This window comes from Accipiter gentilis, chromosome 16 (genome assembly GCF_929443795.1).
Source record: "Accipiter gentilis chromosome 16, bAccGen1.1, whole genome shotgun sequence".
NCBI classification, from domain to species: domain Eukaryota; kingdom Metazoa; phylum Chordata; class Aves; order Accipitriformes; family Accipitridae; genus Astur; species Astur gentilis.
The window spans coordinates 4,169,530-4,192,861 of record NC_064895.1 but is presented as its reverse complement, the minus strand read 5'-3'; the positions used below and the strand labels follow the sequence as shown (position 1 = coordinate 4,192,861).

Genomic DNA, 23,332 nt, shown 5'->3' with positions numbered 1-23,332 from the left:
TGCTGCACCAGAGCTTGAAGGCAGTATCACTCATTACATGAAGCTGTTAGTTCTCTGTGGGCATCTGAAGCATAATCTGAGCATAACTTCAGCACAGCAGCAATTATGACTGAACATCTTGTTTTCCAGTACTTTTCTGAAGCATTGCATGCTCATCTCCTGCAGGCAGACATGATGCTGACCTCCAATCAGCACTTTTCATATACTGCTGTGTTGCTCCATCCTACACTCATTTGTAGTGGAAGAGCCCATGCTAAATATTTTCTCATGCCTATCAAATACAAGGTTTTGAAATGTAATTTGAAAGATTTCTTTCTGGATGTTATTGTTGCCGGTGCTCTTACAAAGGAGCAAGGTATTAATATGAGTGGTTTGTTTGTTTGTTTTATGTCTGTGAGGAAGATGGAAAGCTGACAACTACAGTCAGTTCTGGGGAATGACAGTGGAAGAAGGTTTCAAAAAGCGCCTGGGCACCTTCCCTCCATCTAATTCCTTGCTGAATATGAGAGAAGCTCCAGTAAGTGTCATGTATAATTGTTAATTTTTTAAATAGCTTTATCACATGGAAAAATAATTGTGGACAATCATAAGATTATGATTCAGGGATTTAACACTAAATGCTTCCATGTTGAGAAGAGCTCCCAGAATAGCTCTCCAAGCCATAGAGTGTGTGGTCCTACTGATGGAAATCAAACAAGGAGGAGCAAAAGCAAATGCTAACCATTGGGAAGCTGTGCACCAATATTGACTTATCATTGTAGATCACTGGTGTTTGAAATCTTTGCTTCTTCAGGATGGTTCCATACCATCCTCTCCATTTGCTAATCATTGCACACATAGCTGTAACCATTAAAAAAAAAAATTAATCTGGGCATAGTACATTAAGGCTAACAGCTGAAACTAAACAACAATCTTTGAAAGAAGCTCTGAAAGCCCATAAGATAAAGTAATATAAAGACACAGTAGGAGGCTGGGGTTTTGGCCAAATGGAAGGAAAAATCATGGGAAGCATGGGAAAATGAGATGGTTCTCTACTATCAGCTTTCTAAACCTCTTGGCCATGGCCATTTTCAAGGCAGCTAAATTAAATTTCTTATCATACATTTATGCTCAAATTAGTTCTGCAGCAAGGCAAATATACTTTAGGTTACGTAGGTAGATTAAGCAATTAAAGAAGAAATGCATAGTTATTGAACCCAGAGTAGATTTTCCAATGCTTTGGATCAGTTACTTAGCTTCTTTCTTAGAAGACCCAAAATTATGGAAATCATAGGCTGAAAAAACTAACTACCTTACCATAGCGAAATTAGAAAAATTGCAAGAATAAGTAGAGAGATCCTAGGATTGCAAATGACATGAAATATAACTGGTTTTTATCTTGGCTTCTATATACTTCAGGCAAGTCATGCCATTTGATTATCTATTTGAAGTCAATTGTTGATGCTTGTTGTATTTGTGTATGGCAGGAGGGTTTCTGTATCTCCGAAGGCCTTGTGGGGATAGCAGTGCAGAGCTACCACTTGACAGGAAATTTGGGAAAGAGGGGGAGTGCCATGTGCCTCTGTAACAATTTTAACAATCCTGACCTTTGTGCTTAACGCAGACTGGTTCTTTGTCCCACGCAAAGTCAGCTCCCTGCACCAGCGTGGCAAGGCATTGAGCGGTGGCCCAGGTTGGACAGCTTCCTCAAAATTACACTAGAGAGGGTTGGTAAAACAATAAGTTGACAGAAATTCAGCTTTGGAGTTTTGTGTTGTATTATTTGCTAGACTACTCTTCGCAGCCAAAGAAGGATCCATTTCAGTTGAAGATGGCAAGTCAAAATAAGACAGTGACATAAAAGAGTTTTGTGCAATATTTAGTAGGTATCTGCCACAAATTACCAGTGAACTGCATTGAAGCTCAAGAGAGTTGGGGTGAATTTGTTGTTGTTGTTGGCTTTTTCCTTGAGGAATACAGTGTGATATATAGCAGAAGCAAAAAGTGGGTATCATACACCTAGTTCAGAGACTGATGTCTACATTACTAGGTATCTAGCTAGCTGAGACAAACCCCACCTAGGAAAACAAGAAAGGGAAGGTTACAAGAAATTCTTTACAATATTTCCTCTTTTCCATAGAGTTTGGGGTAGCTGGTCACTCAGTGGTTCTGCATTATGTCCAGCCTATTGAATCATTGTTATTAAGCTTCCTGTAGCTTCTTTTGACTGCTACACTACTTACGGCCTTTGTTCCACTGATACATTTCTCAGGCATATTTTCCTTATCTGCCATCTTTTTATGAAATCTGTGAGCTACAACCGAACTGCCTTTGGCTCTGCTTGACACCTGAGGAGCTTCAATGCATTCTTACCCAGAAATGTAGCTTTGCACATTCATGCATTTAGGCCCCAGGAAGTCTTACATGTTGCTGGAAGCACAAGCTTTGGGCAGGATTCTAAGAAATCTTTCTCTCTCCTTACAAAAGCTAAAAATAGAAAATAATAATCTCTGTATGACTTTCTCCCCTTCTAGAGAATTCTTTGAGCTTGCAGAAAATTGCTTTGAATTGTACATGAGCCCATCTCCTACCTATGGTTTCTCTTCAGAATTATTAGAACTTTCTTGCTCTTACCCCTTGTGGTTTCTGTCTTAGCCAGTCTTGATGTAAAAATATTTTTCTCTGAAGCTTCCTGAGAAGCTCCAAATCTCCCTGATTCTGTCCCCTTCTATAGTTTTCTAGAAGAACATAATCTCTTTAGTGTCCTTGTTCTGCCTTGGGAAATTTCCTATCATCAGCCACATTTTAATACTTCACAAAAACATAAAAAAAAATTGGTTTTCTTCACTCATAGCCAGTTCCATATCTACCATCACTGCATGATCCAGCAATTTCATATCCTGGATTGGGCTCACCAGGGTTACATCGACAGATTCTTCCAACTGGCAAACCAACAGTAGTCATGCAGTTAACTTCCAGGAACTTTTTAAGATAAGTATCTTACCAGATTTTGAGAGACATTTGCCCCTGCTTCGACTTTCATGAATAATTTTCAGTCACTGATATTTTGTGAAGCATACTAACACATTTACGAAGTCCTAAGTGATAAAAACCAGGTGAGTTTTCATGACAGTGTTTTCATTAAGCTTCACTTGTAACTAGGTGACAGCTCAGAAGAGAGTAAAAAGATATGAATGATGAAATTTAGAAATAATGAGTTTTTAATATTTTTCAGAGACATTCTCCAAAGCTTAATAGCTTGACCTTTAAGTGGCTTTTTTGAGACTAATTCACCTGCAAGCCAGGCTACTAGTTACTTACTGTAGATAAATTGGCACTAATCAAATAGTCATGCATTCTCTGGGATTATTACTGCCTTTCCCATTTTGCAAGTGAGAAAACTGCAAGTCATTTGCCCAAAGTCATATATTTAGTTGACAAAAATGCTACAATTACTGTTCAGGAGTTTTTGTCTCTATCTTGTGCTGACCTGATTAAAATCTGGTAGCTTTGCTAATGTAGGAAGAAAACCATAGCTACCCATTCATTAAATACAACTTTTTTTTTTTTTTTTTACTTTAAATAAAACCTTTTCTTCAGGGTGCTACTGGTCTACTATTTAGGCAATAAGTGACAGTTTCTGGTACCCAAGGGTGTGATGTTCTGATTATTTTCTACTGTCTTTTGGGGTTGCTTGAGAAAAGCATTTTTGTGTATAAGGGACTCCTTACACAATGGCATGGAAAAAAAAATAATAAAAATGTAAAGCCCTTCTGTGTTAACCAGTTTACATCTACAGCAGTCTTAGTTCTCAGCAGCGTTGAAAAGTTTGGTTGTGGAGTAGAGGCTTTTTAGTTGTTTCTTTGACTGACATACGCAACTACAAATATGGCTTCATAACGTCACTTCAAATTAAATGGTGTGACAGAGCTACATTTCATCTCAGGGGAAACACAAACTTCTTGAAGTTGCTCATAGAGCTTTTAAAACTCTGCTATTAATAAAAGACTGTACCTGCTCAATAAGGTGATGCTTATGTCTGGAAGGGTAGTTTAACATGATGGCACATTAGAATACCTAAAAGACAATGACACAGAACAAGAACTAAGTCTGAACTGAGGATTGTCTGCCGCAGAGTATGGCTAGACCTGAACATAGACTGACAGCTAAATACACCGCTAAAACTGTTGTGATGCCTGACAAAGCTGAAGCTCCCAATAGTGTCAGATGTGTTATCTGAGGAGACATTTTGAAAGTGTTACTCACTGCAGGAAATAGTGCAATCATTCTTGAAGTTCTCCGTAGCACCAAAATAAATGCCGCGCCTTTAAGACACATGGTGATGCACGTGTGGTGGTATTCTGTCGGTACATGTTCTGGCAAGAGGTACATTGCCATGGTGGCGTCGGCACCTGCTGGCAACAAGGTGCTCACCTAAGTGCCATTTTACAAGAAAATGGAATACATAGTTTAGTAATAAGGCACCATTTTGGATTAAGTATCAAAGAACTCATAAAGACAATGTGAAGGTATACAAGGTAGACCAGCTGTTCCTCTGATATATGACTTTTCATAGTAAAAAAGCTCAACAGTTGTAGATCTCCCTCTTGCAAACTGAAGCCCATGCATGCCTATTTTGTCTTCACAAAGCAAGTGATGTCCAGAACCTTTTTCCTACATTAAAAAAAATATTGCTTTCCCTCAGAAAAACTATTTCCACATTTGCAAATTCAGTAATCTTCAGCTTTTTTTCTCTGATGGGCCATCTAGTTTTTCCAAAGAAGTCATAGCTGAAGTACGAGTATTCTTTTATATCCACTTACCTTCTTGCTTTGGCCAGACTGCTAGCTTCACTGCAGACAAGACATATGAAGGTTTAAAAATAGTTCGCCAGTCATTTTACTGATTGCGTTGTGCTGTCTGATGCTGGTCTGTGGAGCATATGTTGAGAAACAACTGTCTGGACTTACTATTTGTCACAGAACAGCAGTGCTTCTCAATATCAGGGTAGCAATTTCTCAGACAAAAAGCTAATGTTTCTGGCTACAGGTCAATCCCACATTTCTAAATGACAAGGCTGAGGGTTAATGAGGGATTTGCTCTGGGATTTACAATATGAGGCTATTAAATACATTGGCAGTAGTTTAGGAATACATAAAGTAACACATTGTCTCACACCGAAGATCTATTTAGAATTTTGCTTTTCTCAACTGCCTCATTTGTAGCATTATAAGTGGTCATTGCCCATATAAGTGGGCTAAACAACCTTTGCCAGATTTTCTTGTTTACTGGTTGATAATGAGCAGTCTTATCCTGTAAAAGAAACACTATTTGTCTGGGATTTCGCCTGTATGATTTGTCTTCAAAGTGAATCTTGTGCTTGTGCTAGCTCATTAATAAAGAACATGATGATAATTTAGCAAGATATTCTTTAAATTAGCTGTTGCTTTCTGTGTGTCGTTTGAGGTTGCAAGTCCCAAGTATCTAACAAGCTTTTGAATAAGCAGACTTTTGAAAGTGATTAATCAAAATATTGAGATTAATATTTTAGCAAGATTTAAAAGATTACTGGCTTGTTATGGGCGGAAGTAAAACTTTCAAAAGCACTTCAGTGACTTAACAGCTTGCAGTATCCTTTAATGGTATTTGGGACTCACAGCCTGCATCTGACATAGTGAACCTAGAAGCACTTGAGAGTTACTGAGTCTGGGCATATGCACAGACTGTATCAATCTGTCTGTTGGGGCTGTATCCCAATCTAATGTCAGATACAGACTGAGGTGTGAGCTTTTTTTTTCTTTACCCACTTTTCAGCTGTGGGTTTTCTGTGGGAAATCCAGGTGTACAAGCCGGATGGAAGCACCACTGTTTCCCAACGTATGCAACAAAGTGATCTGGATACAGCCAAAGTGGTAAAGTTTGGTTCCCCAAAGAGTCCTGAAATAGTTTGAAAGAGCTGGCCTCAAATATTTAAATCATCTTAGGAAAAGGTATGTAGTCTTATAATTCACGTAAGCAATTTAGAAAAATGGTGCAGCCAGGACACCCAGAATTAGAAGACTAAGTAAATCAAAGTGAAATAAAGGAATTTGAACAAGATAGAAGCCATTGTGCTTCAGGGTATGAGCCTGCTTATAAGAATGAAGCATCAGGGAATGTTTTGCTTAGGAACAGATTATCAACTTTTGTATGTTGTATTTCCCTCTGGAACACATGTTATCAACAATTGTTTGAGACAAACTGATAGACTTGTTGGACTGATATTGCAATTCTTCGTGGCCATTCCTATTTCCCTGTGCAGCATAAGCAATCATTCCATAAAGTTCAACAGTAAAAAAAAAAAGGGGTCAATAGTTTTGATATGTTGAACACAGAGCAGATGACTAGCAGTTGTACCAGATGGTTCTTGCATATGTGGATGTTTGTGCAAAGCTTGGTGGACATGAATTAAGGCTGAGAGATGAAGATGCCAGAAATGGCTGTCCAAATGGCTTTAGTGAGCAGACCATAAATTCTCATCAACTCAACATCAGATTACAAAGCTGAAGGAAAAATCACTGATTTTCACTCTGGAATGAGAGTTAAGTGCTGGAGATTGAAAAAACTGTGAAAAGACAAATCGGTGATACACTGTACTGATGCCTCCCCCATGGTAACTACAATTTCCTACCTACAGCCATGTGTCAAGGAGAATAGAGTAACAGGTACCTAACTTCATTGCTATTTGTAGCAGGAGGCTTTTCTTTCAAAAAATGCCAGCTGGGTCATAATTCACATGTTTCATAGGAAACTGTTGTTTGAGATAAAAATCAGAGAGAAACTGGACAGGTTGTTCAGGTTGGCAGTCGTGGTGTTCAGCTCTCCAGCTCAGCTAGTGGTGTGCTAGAACCCCCCTGCTCTCGGGGGGTCCACAGCACCCACCCACAGGGTAACCACACAGGGATGCTCGGGAAGCCACGGGTGCCAATGCTTTAGGTTTCCTCAATTTAAAAATTAAGAATTTTAAAAATAAAATGAGGGTAAAATTTAAAACAAAATTAGGAATTGAAACATATACAGATCTCCTACATTTTGTTTTAGGGAAACTCACTTCCAGAAGAAAAATTTCCTGCATTTTTTGCAGCCACTTATGCATGGCCTGAGTGGATTCATGATCCTCTGGATCAACGAAACTGTGGAGCATCCTGGGCTTTTTCAACCGCAAGTAATATTCTTTTTTTTTTCTCCTTTTAAAAATATCATTGATGTTAGATGCATGACAAAAATCTGTAGTGATTAGTAATGAAGCAATTTCAGTTTGCTGTTCACTTTTTTATCAGCAAATAGGAACGTTTAAAATTGCTATAGCTTTCCCTCTAAGTTGTCCCAAAGTCTTAAAAAGTCAATCTAAGCTGTAGAGCTTTGATTGCTTTTCATAAGTTTGTGTAACATAGGGAGATTTCTTGGTGGCAGAAAGTAGAAAATGAATTCACTAATGCACTTTATTGTAACTGGTAGAGTAACTTCTAAAAAATCTGCATCCCTTGCTTGCACAACAACATGCTTGACTTGAAAGCTTAAAAAAGGTAGGCTTCATTTTTTTTATAAGCATCTATTCATTTGTGCATTTGCCATTGTCCAACCCTTGCTATTCAAGCAAATTAAGTATAATGTTTTCAATAATTTTATGAGAAGAAAACCCTGAAATTGCTCAGATATTTGTGGAAGAAACTATTTTCAAATTCTGTAAGCAAAGAAATGTCAGTAATGCAATTCAACCTCGTGCTACAAGCTCTGGTTTTATGAAAAACGGACACAAGTGTTTGTGTCACTTTCTCCAAAGAAGTTACAGCCATCAGTTATGTTCATTCCTATTATGCTGCAATAAATCTCAGTACATATTGGGATAGATAAAGATAGAGGAAAAAGTTATGCAATCAATCTTTATGACTTGATCCAGCCAGTGGGTCCTCACGGGTACAAGTTTCTGCAACTGCTTCTTTAAATCATGGCAGTAAGAGAAGGAAAGGAGCATTTAGGTCAGTTAATCCCAGCTCCCTGCCAAAGTCAGACTGCACACACTGTTACCAATATGTCTTGTCCAGTGTAGTTTTAAAAGAGAAAACCAAGAGAGCTTCTAACAGCTCTCCTGACAGATTACTGCAGAGATGAACAGAGCTCACCGAGGGACTTTTCAGATATTCAGTCTAAATGTTCCCTTTCATAAGCGAATCTTTTGATTTTAATTCACACAGTTATTTTCAAAGTTAAATATTATGTCTTCCCATGTTGTTTAAGTGCATCTAACATTTTCAATCTGATTTTTCAATCCTTCTTTGTAAGTTTAATTGTTGCTCAATGAATAGACAAGCACTGCTGTATCATTTTTTCTTATTATTCCTGTAAGTATTCCAAAACTCTTCAGTAAAAAGCTTTTACACCTATGAAAATAAATTCATTATCATGCGACACCTCACAAAAAGCACAAAACACAGTCATTGTCAGCTGCCATCAGCAGATTCACTCTTCTGAAGTCTTGTCCGAAGTTCACTGAAGTTAGTGTTGATTTTGATGGGGCTTTAGGTTTCAAGGGATAGGGTTTTTTTTATTTTCAGGTTCAAAAATGAAGGGCTAACAATAAAAAAAAAATATATAATTTAAGCACAGGTAATGACTGGGATTGGGGCTTAATAATTGTTTCTTCGTCACCCGTTAAAGAAAGCGGAAGTGGCTTAATTTCACCTACAACTTGGTTAACCTAGTCTGCTTTTAAATCAGTGCATAAATATATTAGTACTTAGAATTATGACTGACGGGGTTCAGACATCAAAGGTGTCTATCTCAGAAGAAGAATTTTGTGTGATTAGGGAAGGAGGTCCAATGAATCCCACATTTACACATTAATATGAGCATTTCCAAATACTCTTTCTAGTAAAACCAATACCTTCAGTCTTGAATTTTCTTCTTCATAGGACTATTCATTTTTGCTTTTCTTTTTTTTTCTCAAATTAAGGAAGGAAATGTAGAAAAGAAAGGAGATTTGGAGATTCAGCTGTAGAGAGGTGGGGGAGTATTTGCATCTTCTGCTGAAGTCAACCAGAGATGAATATGCACTTACAAACATGGTAAATAGTATCAGACTAAATTCTGTAAATGCCTCACCTGATGTTTAGATGTGTGGGAATTTATGATAACCAGTAAGTCTATGGATTTATAGTATTACAGCAAAGTTGCTCATGATGCTTTGCAGTTTCACAATCCTGTGTCTTGAAAGCCTGTTCAGATTATATCTGTATTGTTTTGTAAAGATATCTGCACAGGCAGAAAATACAGAGGTTGTATTTCAGTCCCTCTTTCACAATAACCAGTGTGAAATTGTGAGTAATTATTTGTTTTTGATAATGGAAAATTTATTTCAAAACAGGTGTTGCGGCAGATAGAATAGCAATTCATTCTGAGGGTCAGATCACAGACAACCTTTCCGCTCAGAATTTGATCTCCTGTGATACCAGGAATCAACATGGATGTAATGGTGGAAGTATTGATGGTGCTTGGAGATATCTGAAAACACATGGGTAAATATTTTACCTAGATTATTTTAACTTGAACCAGTCACTTCAGTTACAATGTTGATTGTGTTACAATGATTATTTCTGACCTTTCAAAAAAGAGGCATTTAGCTCTGTCCTAGGTCAGATTAACTGTATTACCTCAACAAGACTATCAATTTTTCTCATTTACACCTTTAAATCACCTTCATGAAGCCCAGGACCTACGGAGCATTCACAAAGAAATAAGCAAAAACTATTCTGAATGAGGGCTCTCAGTGAGAAAACCCTGCAACCACCTAGCTCCCATTTAAGGCTCATTAAATCTAGATGTTGTCATTAGCTGTAATACAACTGGGGAAAATGGTAGCCTCCCTAATAGTAAGACAAAAAAGAAAGGATTTTTTTATGTCAAAACCAATACCATAAGTGGACTCAAACCTTCTGTGGTTCTTGGGATACAGGCTTTTCATGTTAAACAACATTGAGTAAGCAGTCAGTTGCATATTCAAAAAGGTCAAATATTGTCTTTCTAAAAACCAATTGTAATCATCCCATCCCAAGCTTGTGCCAGAGTGCACCACTGTCGCCAGGACTATACCTAGATCATCCTTCCTTCAGGTCAGACTAAGGAAAGTTAACAGCTCTCAAACTCTACACGAACAGCTAGAAGCTTTTTAAAATGACACATAATAATTTATAGAATCACAGAATGATTTAGGTTGGAATGGACTTTTGGAGGTCACCTAGGCCAACATTCTGCTCAAAGCATGACTAACTCTGAAATCAGATCAGGCTGCTCAGGCCATGTCCCTGGTCATATTTTTAGTATCTCCAAGGATGGAGGTTCCACAACCTTTCTTGCAGCAGGTCTCTTTGTTTGACCACTCTTGTGGTCAAACATTTTTTTTCTTATATGTGATCAGCATTTTCCTTGGTACAACTTGTGATGGGTACCTTTCAGCTTTTCACTGTGCATCTCCAAGAAGAGTCTTGTTCTGTCTCCTCTATCACCTCTCCTTATGTAGTTGAAGACAGTAATTAGATCCCCTTTTAGCCTCCTTTTCTCTGGGCTGAACAAATCCAGCTGCCTCAGGCCCTCCTTGTGTATCATACGCTTCAGCCTCCCAAGTGCCTTCCACTGGACTCGCTCAGTTTGTCAGTGTCTTTACTGGAGATCCCATAACTGAACACAGTACTCCAGATGTAACCTCGCAAGTGACAATTTAAGGGGAATAGTAACTTTTCACGCTGTCTTGGCTATGTTCTTGCTAACACAACCCAGTATTGATTGTCCATGTTTGCTGGGAGGGTCCACTGCTGGCCCACATTCAACTTTCTGCTCATCGAGACCCCAGGTCCTTCTCTGTGAAACTGCTTTCTACACGGGCAGTGCCCTGCCACTACTGCTGCATGGACAGTTCTGGCTCAGAGGCAGGATTTGGCTTCTGCCTTTGTTGAACTTCATGAGGTTTCTGTCAGCTCATTTCTCTAGCCTGTTAACATTGCTCTGAACGGCAGTCCTGCATACTAACCGCTCCCCACCGATTTGGCATCCTCCACGAATTTACTGAGGGTGCCTTATGTCCCACTGTCAGATTATTAATAGACGTGCAAAACAGTGTTGCCACTCTGTTGACTCCTGAGGAATGCCACTAGTAAACAAACACTGGTCACTTTGATCTGTCAACCTTTCAGCATGCCAGTCCAGTTCAGTCACTGACCTTGTAAGCAACTTATCTAGTCCAATAAACTAGCAGAAGAGCACAGGAGACCATGTGGAAAACATTGCTAAAGTCAAGGTAAATGATATCCACTGCTTTCCTTATTCTCCCTGGAGCCAGTCATTTCATCATGGTCAGATCATCTCATCTTTTCATCTCATCACGGTGAGGCATAATTTGCCATGGTAAATCTGTGCAGCTTGTTCCCAGTCAAATCCTTGAACTTCGTGTGCCTGGAAATGGCTTCCAGGCGAATTTGCAATAACCAGATTTTATATGCTGTATAATTACATTCCGCCGTTTCTCACATTATCAGAAAGTTTTTTGTACTTCCTGTTCCATATCAAAATCTATTTCCTCTCTCACTTTCATACACTCTCATCCTTTACTCTGTCTTTGATACTGATACTTTGATACCTGATACTGACAGACAGAGAGATCTCAGGTGTGCTGTCTGTCAACTTTTAATTTTAGTTAAAAACCAGACAAACAAACCAACCAACCGTGGAAAGAGCAAAAGAATGTCAGATGTGATGCATCAGATATCAGAGCTGACATGACAGCCTGGGGATCCAGGTGAAGACCAAAGCGCTGCCATTCACATGGACACGGTTTACAAAGTGATCGTTCTGCTTTCTTCAAGTGTACCAAACTATTTCTGATCGGACAAGGATTTTGTATTGTTATGGGGAGAGTTTACATCGAGTGTTCCTCTGTCTTTCCGCGTCAGGGTTTAAACACTAAATCAGTTTTGATTTAGGTTTTGAGTGAGAGACCCTTTAGGTGAGTGATTACAGTGGGCAGTAATGGATTCCACCCAGCAAAGGCCCCTCAGCATCTCACGGGGGTAAAAGAGAAGGCTTCATTCATGAAGAAATGGAAGTTACAGCTTAACATTTTACACAACAGTTTTCTGTAACTAGAACAGGCTCCTTTCAAAAGGTGGCTTATGTTCTTAAGGGAGTAAATACAACTCTTTCTCACCGGACTGTTTGCTTGTCTACCATGTTAAGGACAGGAACACAAGAATTGCCAGTGTAGATAAGGTAGGAGATCCATTTTACTGAGTATTATCTCCACAATAGTTGGAGCAAGCTATATTTAGAGGAAAAGTCCTAAAGAATGCAGCAATAGGACAACCTCCTAGTCTTCTGTTCCCTCTAAATGTTATCCCTGTATGGGCATAACTACCATGAGCCCATCATAATAAGATCCTTCCTATACCAGAAATCTGTATTTTATTTTTTTTACCTGAAGCAGTGTGGTTAGTGACGCAGCCTGTTCTGCAGAGGCAGTTTAAGTATACAAGAGTTAGCTTATTTCCATAAGAAAAGCAAGGCAGGCTGAAGCTGTATAAGGCGTTTTGTTATCACCCTAGCTGTACCCACACAGGAGCTTGTGCTGGTGTAAATGCAGTCGTGGGAAGGTTGCTGCCTGACCGACCAGAGTACCAGTATGAAAGTGTGTGCAGAGCAGGCTTTCTGACTGGTGTAAGCCTGGAAGCATAAAGACAGGGCACCTCAGCTCACCAGAGCACAGCTGTGAACTGATTTTTTGCCTCCAACATCCTAAGTACTTGCATTATCGCTCAGTCACCTGAAATGCCTCATGGTATTCACCAGCCTCTTGCAGCTGACTGTCTGAGTAAAAAAATCTGCAGGGCAGTTATGAGAACCATCACAAATTTTTGGAGGCTGTTTGGATCTCCAGTAAATCTCCACAGTCCAAGGCTATTTTCTTAGTCATTCCTCCAGCTTTCTTGTCCCCGTGGAGCCAGCTCCAACATGTACAACATCACTGCACTCTCACAGACCTTTGCCTGCTCCCTATTCTTATCCCCGACCATTGATGTGCCATCAAAGTACCACATGTGAAAATACCTCTATTTTTACCTATTTTACCTATTTTTATAAACAACATTTCTAAATCCTGATTTTCTTTCCTCAAGTTCAAATAATATTTCAAATCCTCTTCCAACAGTTCCAGACACAAATAAACACCTTAAGGAAAATATCCAAATATCTGTTAGGACAGATACTGGAAGAACACAAGAATGGCTGTGCTGGGTCTGAGCAAGGGCCCGTCTTGCCCAATAGTTTGTCTCTGACAGTGGCCAAGAGCAAATAGTATCAAAAAAAGAAAAGAATTAACGTTTTTGCTTCACTGGACTGATAACTGAATATTTTTTGTAGCTGAAACCCCATAATCCATAACCTTTTACCTTTGACAATGAAAAAAAAATGGAAATTTATGGCATAAAAGTCTGAAGTGTCTTTTGAATAAGCCCTGTTAAATAGTGCTTGCTTCCTCATATTTTCAGGTGACTTTTATTTTATGAGTCAGTATATTGCAATCATTTTTTTCATTATCTCCGTACCCTGCAACAGGGAGAAAGCACATTGATTTTCTGTGTGGGCTTGTAAATTTTCACAGCAGGTGTTCGATGCTGTTTTAAAGCTTCTGGTTTTCTGATTTCTGAAGTGTACTTATCTCAGGTTTTTGATAGATTTTCAGGAAATTCAAGTGCTGGCCTAAACTATCCCCACTGAAGTCAATGGAAGACTTCCATAAAGCTCGATGAGGTTTGGACAGTGCTGAGACCTGACTTTTCAGAATCACTGAGCACTCAATTAACAGTGAAATCTGCTATAAATGGAGCTGAATTGCTGTTTAACTCTCACTGTCTCTCTCTGTCTTCCTCCATTAATTAAAGAATAAATCTGTATTCAATTTCTAATTATTATTAATTTTAGGCATTTCAGTTACAAGCAATAATTTTTGGAGGAATCATTGTGGTTTGAAAACATCTATTTTATCTGCTAAGGGAAATTAAAAGCTTATAGTCTTTAAGAATGAGGAAGAAAGATTTCATTTTCAGGTAGTAAAAAGGTTACACACTTGAACGCAAATACTGTTTCTAATCAGGGCTTGATCTGTTTTGTACCTTGGGCTCCTAGCAATTGCAGGGTATGATGAGGATATTATTGTTATTAGTCTTGGCCAACTTGCTAATAACATAACCTAATATTTTAGATTATGTTCTCATCTCGCAATTCAAACATATAAATACAATAAAACCACAAAAATTTTCATTGGATTGAACACATAAACATAACTTCAGATGAATTCTGCCAAGAGTGTATGAACACACTGCAGACTTTTGCTGCTTCTCCCTGAATGCTGCTTGCTTCTAGTAGTATATTTGTATATGTGTATGTATATGTACACATAAACACGTTCGCATTTATTTCTGTTTTTCTTCTGTGACTCTGCTGGCAATTTCTTCTCCTTGAAGTTTCTAATGTTTACTGTTGTACTGATGCTTCAGCATGTCCAAACTCATGTTTCAGCAGAGTGCTGTTAAATTATGTTACTCATGACTGCAGAAACTATGGTTAGTGAAAAGATTCAAAACTGACTGTTAGTTCAGACTGAGTCATCACGTCTGGATTATCACACAGTGCCAGTGTTGTCATGCGTATTTGGTGCTTCACGTTTATTGCCATAGAATTAAGACCCATCCATGCAGAACCTGTGACAAATCCAGGGGGACACTCCAATGGAAAGGAGGGGGGAAAAAAACCCCTACCCCAGGAATGAATTTCTCTGTTGTCTCCCTCTGAGGTGTTTCTAAGTACACCTGAGGAATAGGTGCCATACTATTCCTTACACTGGGTTGCAATCACCTACTCCTGCCGTGCTCATGCTGGGTCATGCTCTGAGGACTGTGTTTGCTCACCTTACCTGCCTTGCAAGCCTGACTGCACTCAGCAGCAATCCTTTATTTCTTTTGGAAATCTGGGATCAGTGGTGACTAGAATGATTATGTATATAGAGAGAGATACAATTTATAAACATTGTATATGTATACATATATAAACCAAAGGTTTCCTTCTACCCAGCAATAGAAACAAAGCATAATAAATTTTGAAATGAGTAATAACAACCCAAGTATATTTGGCCTAAATACTTACCATTCCCCAATGGAAATCTGGGAATCCAGAATACCTCCAGACATTCAAAAGGGATTCAGAGGGTTTGCCAGTGAGTAGATTGAAGACCTAAGCAATAACAGCCTAACAACCTAACAACCTTAGATGCACAATCCCTTTTCATGTAGGCAGAATTATTGCTTTTTGCAGGTCCTGGGTGCGTTGGTCTAGTTTGGGCAGAAAGAATTTGGTAAGCAAGAAGACATTCTCCTCAGGGTCAATTTTTCTACTACCAAATGCTAATCAGAAAATGCCATGTCTTATTCAAAGTAGCTGAAGCATATATGTGCTCTTCTTGTAAAAATCCTGACAACTAAATATACACAGGCAAACATAATTATCCTCCATATTGCATGGAAATACAGTTTTCAGTTCTTCAGATTCAGAAAGTTCAGTATAATTGGCGAGCTACTTAAATACATATCTTTTCTATAGGACTGTCTATTTTAAAATATTATGCTTCAGTGAACTATTTAATTATGCTCTTTAAAAGAAACAATCTCATAGGCCTCCATAGTATTATCACAGAAACGTGTATATTGTTTTGGAAACATCTAGCAGCGTAATGTAGAAAACTAGGAGGTCCCAATATCTCATAGAAAGGATAAAATAAAAAGTGGAAGGTTCAGTGTGCCTTTATTTGAGTATTTCAGATTGTTTGTAGGTGCACTTTAAATATATGCTCTGTTTCCTTCACTTTATTGAAGTAAAAAGGACGTTCAGTTAGTCAAACAGTCAACATGGCTGAACAATTCAGGATCAGCTACTTGAAAGAAACAAACTTCATTGCTCCTTTCCATTCTTGGATGCAATGACAGCTCTTAACCTGTGCTTCAAAGCACCACATTTACTCATATGCCAGAAGGACATCAATTATTTGTACTCAAACCTTTAAAAAATGAATATAAGACTTTTTATCTCAACAAATGTTCACAAAAATGTGAGCAAATGTTCCCTTTACATTGTCAGAAAAATGGAAGGTCAGAGACTTTTTAGCTAAAAGAAATACAAAGACTGTAGCTTTTCACCACCATTCCTGTAGAAAATGTAGATAAAACTAGAAAATGGTTCATTTCCCTTAGAATTTTTCTGCTGCAAATATGTCTATTTCACAAGCCATTTTTGCTAACTGGATCCTGTTGACAACATTGGAAATTTATTGATCTTATTGAGTGTGAACTTTCATGCATCATTAATGAGGTGAAGGTGCTAGGTGACAAGTGTTGTAACACGTTATCTACCCCACCTATCTTTGGAGAAGGGTGGGAAGAGGACTACTGCAACTGAAACTTAATCATAAACGTCATGCATATGAATCGAAGCAAACACCTTCCAGCTGAAGATATGAGACATTCACACTTTTGAAGAATGAAGGGCTCCTCTGTAAATTTACTTGAAATATGACAGTTGTAAAATAGTTAAAAGCTTGAAATAAAACTGCAAACATGTTTAAGCAAGCTTCTTATCAACTTTTTTTTTTTTTTTTTTTTTTTTTTTTTTTAATAATATCTGAACAGGATTGTATCCTATGCTTGTTATCCATCATTTTGGAACAATCACCTGGAGCCATCAAGTGAAAATCACTGTTATGTGTCAAGTGAATATGGAAAAAACCATACAAACGGGCCATGTCCCAATGCTTTAGAAAAATCCAATCGGTTATACCGGTGTGCCTCTCACTACAGGGTCTCCTCAAAAGTAAGTTCATACTGTTGACCCATCGTCTCACTCATTTTTCTCCTTTGGGGCTTGAAAATTATCTGGCATATGGAAATATGTTCACTTGAAGACTAGAGCTGTGAATTTTCCTTTATATTGCCCTTGTACTTTCACAAAAGTCTAAATTCTTTATGGTTTCTGAATTTTACATCATCTCTTGAAAGCTGCTGCTTTGTGGTCCTGCAGAAATTAGAGATGGAAAAGAAAGTATGCAGTTGTAACTGGGCATTACTGCTTCTTAAACATGTTTCTGAAGGTTTTGTTCATTTGGTAAACCAAATATTCTTTAGCAGAAATACAAGTACAATGGTACATTTATACCGTAGAGAGATATAGATGTACACAACAATAAATTAGTATGAGCTTTAATTTTATTCAATAGAATGTATTCTCTTCCCTTGCCCTCTTTGCTGCTGCTCTCACCTCCTCTCAGGAAACCGATATAATGAAAGAAATCATGGACAAAGGACCAGTGCAAGGTATGGTAAGTTTGGGAGATTATAACATTATTATTGCAATAATTAAAGGGTGAAACGTACTTGTATCAAAATATTAGAAAACACAAGCTGTATTCCGCAGTGAATAAAACAGACATATGCACTGTAGTTCATCCAGGGGTGCTTGGTGGGCAAGTAGTGGCCCTAGAGGCAGCTGTACTGCATAATGAGTAAAATAATGAGTAAAAAGGACCATAATGAGTAAAAGGACCTTGACCTGAATTTGTTGAAAATTTGTGCAAAATCTCTGTGCTGGAAATGTGCCTTTTCCCCATAACAGTTCTTTGCTCATTGATGAAATAGCAATTTGGGGCTGTGCAGGAGGAGTCGAATGGTAGCAAAGCTCTGCTCTCTAGGGCTGGGATCAATTCCCCTGCTGGCTGAGGCCAACCCACCAAGCCTGCTCTCCTCTGAAGGCAACGCTGCAGTATACGGGTGCCCCAGCAAATCATTCCATGCTGGAATACCCCCCAGAATTTCCCCTTTTAGAGCCCAGATGCTCTTGTTGGTTTTAGAGGGCTAACAGCAGAATTCTTCTGCTGAACCCTGCAACGAAGATCCCTGACCTCTTAGAGAAATAAAGAGACTTCAGCAGGGAGTGAGTGACAGCAAAACGTTATTTAGCCTCAATACCGTCTGTTTGCAGTCAGGGATGGTGCTGGCAGCACCCGAAAATGCAGGTTCCTGCTCACACCCCAGGCCAGTGTCACTGGAGAGGTTGAGGGACGTGGGTTTGGGGTGGTGGGGAAAGGTCACCATGCAGGATGTCCACCCCTCTTGAATGGATGGCTGATGCAAAACCAAAGCATTCTACTTCAGGGAATTCTGAATTTCTACTGCCCTCAATTATATAATGATTTATCATAACCTCCAATTTATTATTGAAATGGTCTTGATGATTAGATTTAATTCATTTCAGTGCATCACGGAGTTGAAATTACCTCTTAAAGCTCATTACGTGGGCAGTTGCAATTAATCCGAAGCTCGGACTTAAAAAGATCAATGTTATCAGTCCTTTTAGTTCTGGCCAAGTTTGTTTGCTCAAGGGAAATATTCTTTCCTACACTGCATTTGATCTAGAAGTGAACACAGTAACTTCTGCTGGGTTTAAGAAAATTAAAAAATTAGGATCTTCAAGATAAAATTTCAGACCTCTCTTTAATATTGTATTCGTAGTCCATGTATACAACATTTTGCTGGATTAATCTGTGAGTACTAAATCTTCCACATGAAATAATCTATATTCAGCCATTTGTTAGGTTTTAACCACTCAATAATCCATACAAATTTTTGAAAGGTCAATGCTTTTTCAGAGAAAATGTCTGTATCAGGTTAAGGTAATGCTGTATGTGGAAAAATCAAGATCTAAAGAAGAGTATATAACCGAGAGTGTGCATCACTGAATGAAATCACTTTTCATTTTTTCTTTTTGCTATAATGAGATTTTTTTAAATGAGTCACAGTTATGACCCAATAATTTGTCACTGATTCTCTCCTCTATCTTCCGGTACTACAAATGCAGTCAGGGCATAATTCGGATTTTAAAACCACATCATGGTGGTGTGGGTTTGTGGGTTTTTTCAAAACATCCTGCAAATGATATTCAGCTACTGAAAGAAATTTTTCCATTATTCATTCACTTGTTGTTCCTCAAGAACTACAAAGTGCTTCTGTCCAGTCTTATCTAATATACTAAGTAATGTTTAACGTCTGGAAAACATTCAACATCCTTTCAAGACCATGATGTAGAAAGTCATCCACTTTGATGATGAATGTACTTGGATTTCTGGGCATATTTAAAGTTAAAAAAATATATATATATTTTTTAACAATTGTGAAACAGTAAGTGTAGGAATGTAATTGAAAACTTTCTGTTATACAGCTTTCAAGTTTGAGTGACAGTTGCTCTCTGACATATGTCTGTTTTATACGGTACAGGAACTGAGCAATAAGCACTTTCAGATGCAAACAATGAAACACCAGTTTTTAAAAAAATCCATTTTCAAATAAACATAGTAAAGTTTCATTAAGGCTTTGAAAACATTCAAATGGACAATCTAATATTGCCCATTCATCTTTTATTTTTTAATGAACTTCAGCAAATACTCTGATAGTTATAGTGCTGACGTAGGAAAACAATCCCTTCTGTCACATTAGTCGGTCTCAGTCAAAAGAAAAGCTAACACATTGTTGGCAATACAACACAGTTTTGACCCTACAAAACTTCTAATTTCAGTTATCATGATCTTGGAAAAAAGAAGTATTTCATTTTCTGACACAAGAAAAAGATCTGGAGAAAGCACTAGGCTACGTTAATGTACAGTACTACACTTTAGTTCCTTTTGTAGCAACTACTTTTAGGTTTTTGTATCTTTGTATGTCTTAGAGCCACAAATTCTTATTTAAGAATTTTATGCAGAGGAGTCCATAGTAGAATGAATCTTATAATTTGCTGCATTTATATGCATAGGTCTGACAGCTCAGCATGACCGAGGTAGCTCATGCATGAGCTACAGTCAACCTTACGAAAATTGCTCTCTCTTCCGATTCATTAATAGTTAATCCATTCATTTTAGAAAATCCAAAGTCTCTTCTACATGGGAGGGAACAAAGTCAGCTGGTGGACTGTGATCATCTCGTCTTGTCCACGGCACAGTCCATATCAGGACAAAGTCACTGAATAAATAAAAATGTCTCAGTGCTTGATTTTGAATTATCATCTCTCTGTCCACCCTACATTTCATGTGCCCAGCCCACTTAACGCCAAAGACCATTATTTAGCTCCTGATTGAAGGGTATATATATATATGTATATATACACACACACATATACATATATATGCAAATATATACATACATACACACACACAAAATATAGATATAGTATGTACTCATGGATAAAATTCTCTCACATGGGCTATTCTGGAAACACACGTCAAGATTTTCTGTTTCATTTCAGTGGAAATGATTTAGGTATTATATTTCGTCACAGAGCCAAGAACATGTATTTGATTTAGAGCTGCTAATAAAGAGTAAATTGTTTTCTGAAACTGAACATATGGACCTTGATTTCAAAGAGCAATGTGACTTAGAAATGAAACTACCTTCTCCTGTCTCAGCCTGACCATAGCTGAGATCTTCTAACCTCAGACCTCCCATGGAAGACGTGAATTTTGCAGTCCTTGCACTCCCCCTTGTTTCTTTGCCTCCCTTTGGCTGAAGTATCAAAACAAGAGCCAGGGAAGCCTCTACAGTAATTTTTTTGAATGACTCATCGCCTTCACTTCTCCTCTGACACGCTCACCTGGATTAAGGCCAGTGGGAGTCTTCTTCCCCCTTTCTGGTCCTTCGTAGCACTTCAAAGCTCTCCCTCCGCAGGCTCCCCTGCGGCTCAAAAACCTCGACAGCTGGTGTTTTACATTGAGTTAAACTCCTGGCTTTATACACTGGTGAGCCTAGGGACAGAGGGAGGGGAGAAACCTTTGCGGAGAGCTCTAATGGACTCCTGAGCTTGCAGCTAGAAACTAAGAATAAAGTTTCTGCTATTTTCCCCTTGGTCTGTTGCTGTCAGTACGTGCAAGCTCTGGTTCTGCAGGCAACTCGGCAGAAGCTGTAACATTAGTCATTAAAAGCATTTACCTTTTTTTCTGATTTAACTGATACGGCTCTCCCCCAGACTTGCCACCTAGGTAGCATCATGGCTGCTTATTCCCTGTGTGTTGCTATCGGCATACATTTTTTATGTGAGCAACCTCATTAGCAAAGTATATTTTTAGCCAGGTTTCCTGGGCAAATGGGCTCATTTGACTATGTTTTGAGCTGCTGTCTTTTATCCCCTAAAACCTGTGAATGTTTTCTGTTTTCAGCCAAGTATGATAGAGGCCAAGAGGTTGTAAAGATAGCTTATTTCCTTCAAGTTTAAGAAAATATTCAGGTAGGGAAAAGAAATTTGAAAGTGTGCCAGACAGAAAAAGCTGCAGCATGAGCTCACCTTACTGGATATCACAGATCTATATCAGGCACGTATGTTATAAATGCTCCAACCACATAAAAATGGTCAGTGAAACTTTATGGGACACCCGAGGTGCAAGACTTTAGGAAACTGGATTTCACTAATTCTCATGTTCCAAGCTGTGTGGCAGTCTAAGACTGTTAAAATCATAAGCTAAAGGTAAGTTGGAGTTAAGCTTGCATTTAATACTTCCTATTCACTGGAATCTAAAGGTAATGTAGACCTGGAAAATATTTTCATTTCTCTGGATCTGGTAACCCACCATATAGCAAAGCAAATGGTAGTAAGGTAGCAGAACAAATGTGGAAAAGAAACTGAAAACATTTTTCTTAAGAAAACAAGTGAACGGTGTTCCTAGGAAATAATGAATAGACATAAAAAGCAAATTGTAATCTTCATTCTCTTACACAAAATTTCCAGTTCTTCAGCTCTTTGGCCTTACATTTTTATGGACACAGGGGGGGGTTTCCACACTTTTAGCTGAAAGTCAGGATGAACATACACAGAATCTAGTTTTCCATAAGGAGATTGGTGTGTACTTAAATGAACTGTGAGTTTCAGAAAAATGCATACATATCACTTCACCATATTTCACAGGATTTACATTGCCTGTTAAATACTTTTCTTGAATATGCAGATGCTTGTCAGAACTGAGGGTTTTACACATGACCTTGAGGAGATTTGTTTTAATAAGCTGGATTTCACTGGATTTGAGAAAGCCTATGTAAGCCTTCATGAAGCAATATTTCTTCTTACTGTATTGGAAGAAGTCCATGATAGGGAGTTTCCATGACAGGGAATCTCAATTAATTTGACAAGAGACCTCTGAGAGAACTCTGTTAGAATAGTTCACTCGGTTCACTCACAGCAGGGAACTTCTGAGAAATTAGTGAATATAGTATAATTACAAAGTACACTCAGGCAATCCAACACACAACAAAAATCTCACTGGTAAAATGCAAGGAGCAAACTAGAAACAATATTTGCTGACTGTGCTGATTTTTCCTATTGTTTTTTAGCTATAATGAAAGTGTATGAAGATTTTTTCCTTTACAAAGAAGGAATCTATAGACACTCCCAGAAAGCAGGATCTAAATGGAAAATTCATTCAGTCAAGCTCCTTGGGTGAGTAAAATGTATTCTTTTACCCTTTTCCTCTACCAGTCATGAACGTAGTAAAATGTCAATACTAGTTTGGAACCCAAAAGTTTCACTGTCAGAGGTGGAGCACCCTTAGCTCCCAACATAAGATAGTTATTGTTTCGTTTTCACATGTCTGGGAATTTTAGAGAGCATTGGAAAGAGGTATAGACCCATCAGCTTTTAAACTACTCTAACCTTTGCTCTAAAACTTCAAATATACCGGTTTATAGAATAAAATGTTTTGCTGAGTATTCACAAATATTCCATGTACACATCAAGTTGTGAACAAAACTGACACAAATTACTCCATACATGCCACCAAGCAGAATGCAAATGGAAACATAAAAATTGCCGGTGGCCTCCTAATTAACAAGTACAGCTTACTGGCACAGCAGTCCAGACTCTCTATGCCCCAAACAGAAATCAGCTGCTGCTGGGATGCTGCTGATTTTATTTGGGATGCATAAGGAATACACACTCAGGACTGGAACTGCTGCAGAAGAGTGTGTATAATACACTGGTGGATTTCCCTTAAATGTAGACTAGTGCCACTATATTAAGATGACAAGTATCTAATAATGCATACACTTGAATTACAGAACACACCACGAGGCTTTATTCTTTGACATGGAGGGAATATGCAAGGATGAATTTATTAAATCATAGAGTGAGTAGTTACACAGAGAAATGACCAGAGAGTCTCATATCATTCATTAGTTTGAATTAATCTGAACATAAA

The 23,332-nt window shown here is 38.3% G+C and overlaps 1 protein-coding gene across 1 annotated transcript in view; it reads left to right on the top strand.

Moving 5' to 3' along the window:
- The window catches only part of TINAG (tubulointerstitial nephritis antigen), a 44,490-nt gene that overhangs the window by 6,787 nt on the left and 14,371 nt on the right, over window positions 1-23,332 (top strand). The window contains exons 4-9 of the mRNA XM_049819404.1: window positions 403-517; window positions 7,060-7,183; window positions 9,383-9,533; window positions 16,740-16,920; window positions 17,375-17,420; window positions 22,470-22,575. Of these exons, the coding sequence (XP_049675361.1) occupies window positions 403-517; window positions 7,060-7,183; window positions 9,383-9,533; window positions 16,740-16,920; window positions 17,375-17,420; window positions 22,470-22,575 (723 nt within the window). The remainder of the gene's footprint in view (window positions 1-402; window positions 518-7,059; window positions 7,184-9,382; window positions 9,534-16,739; window positions 16,921-17,374; window positions 17,421-22,469; window positions 22,576-23,332) is intronic.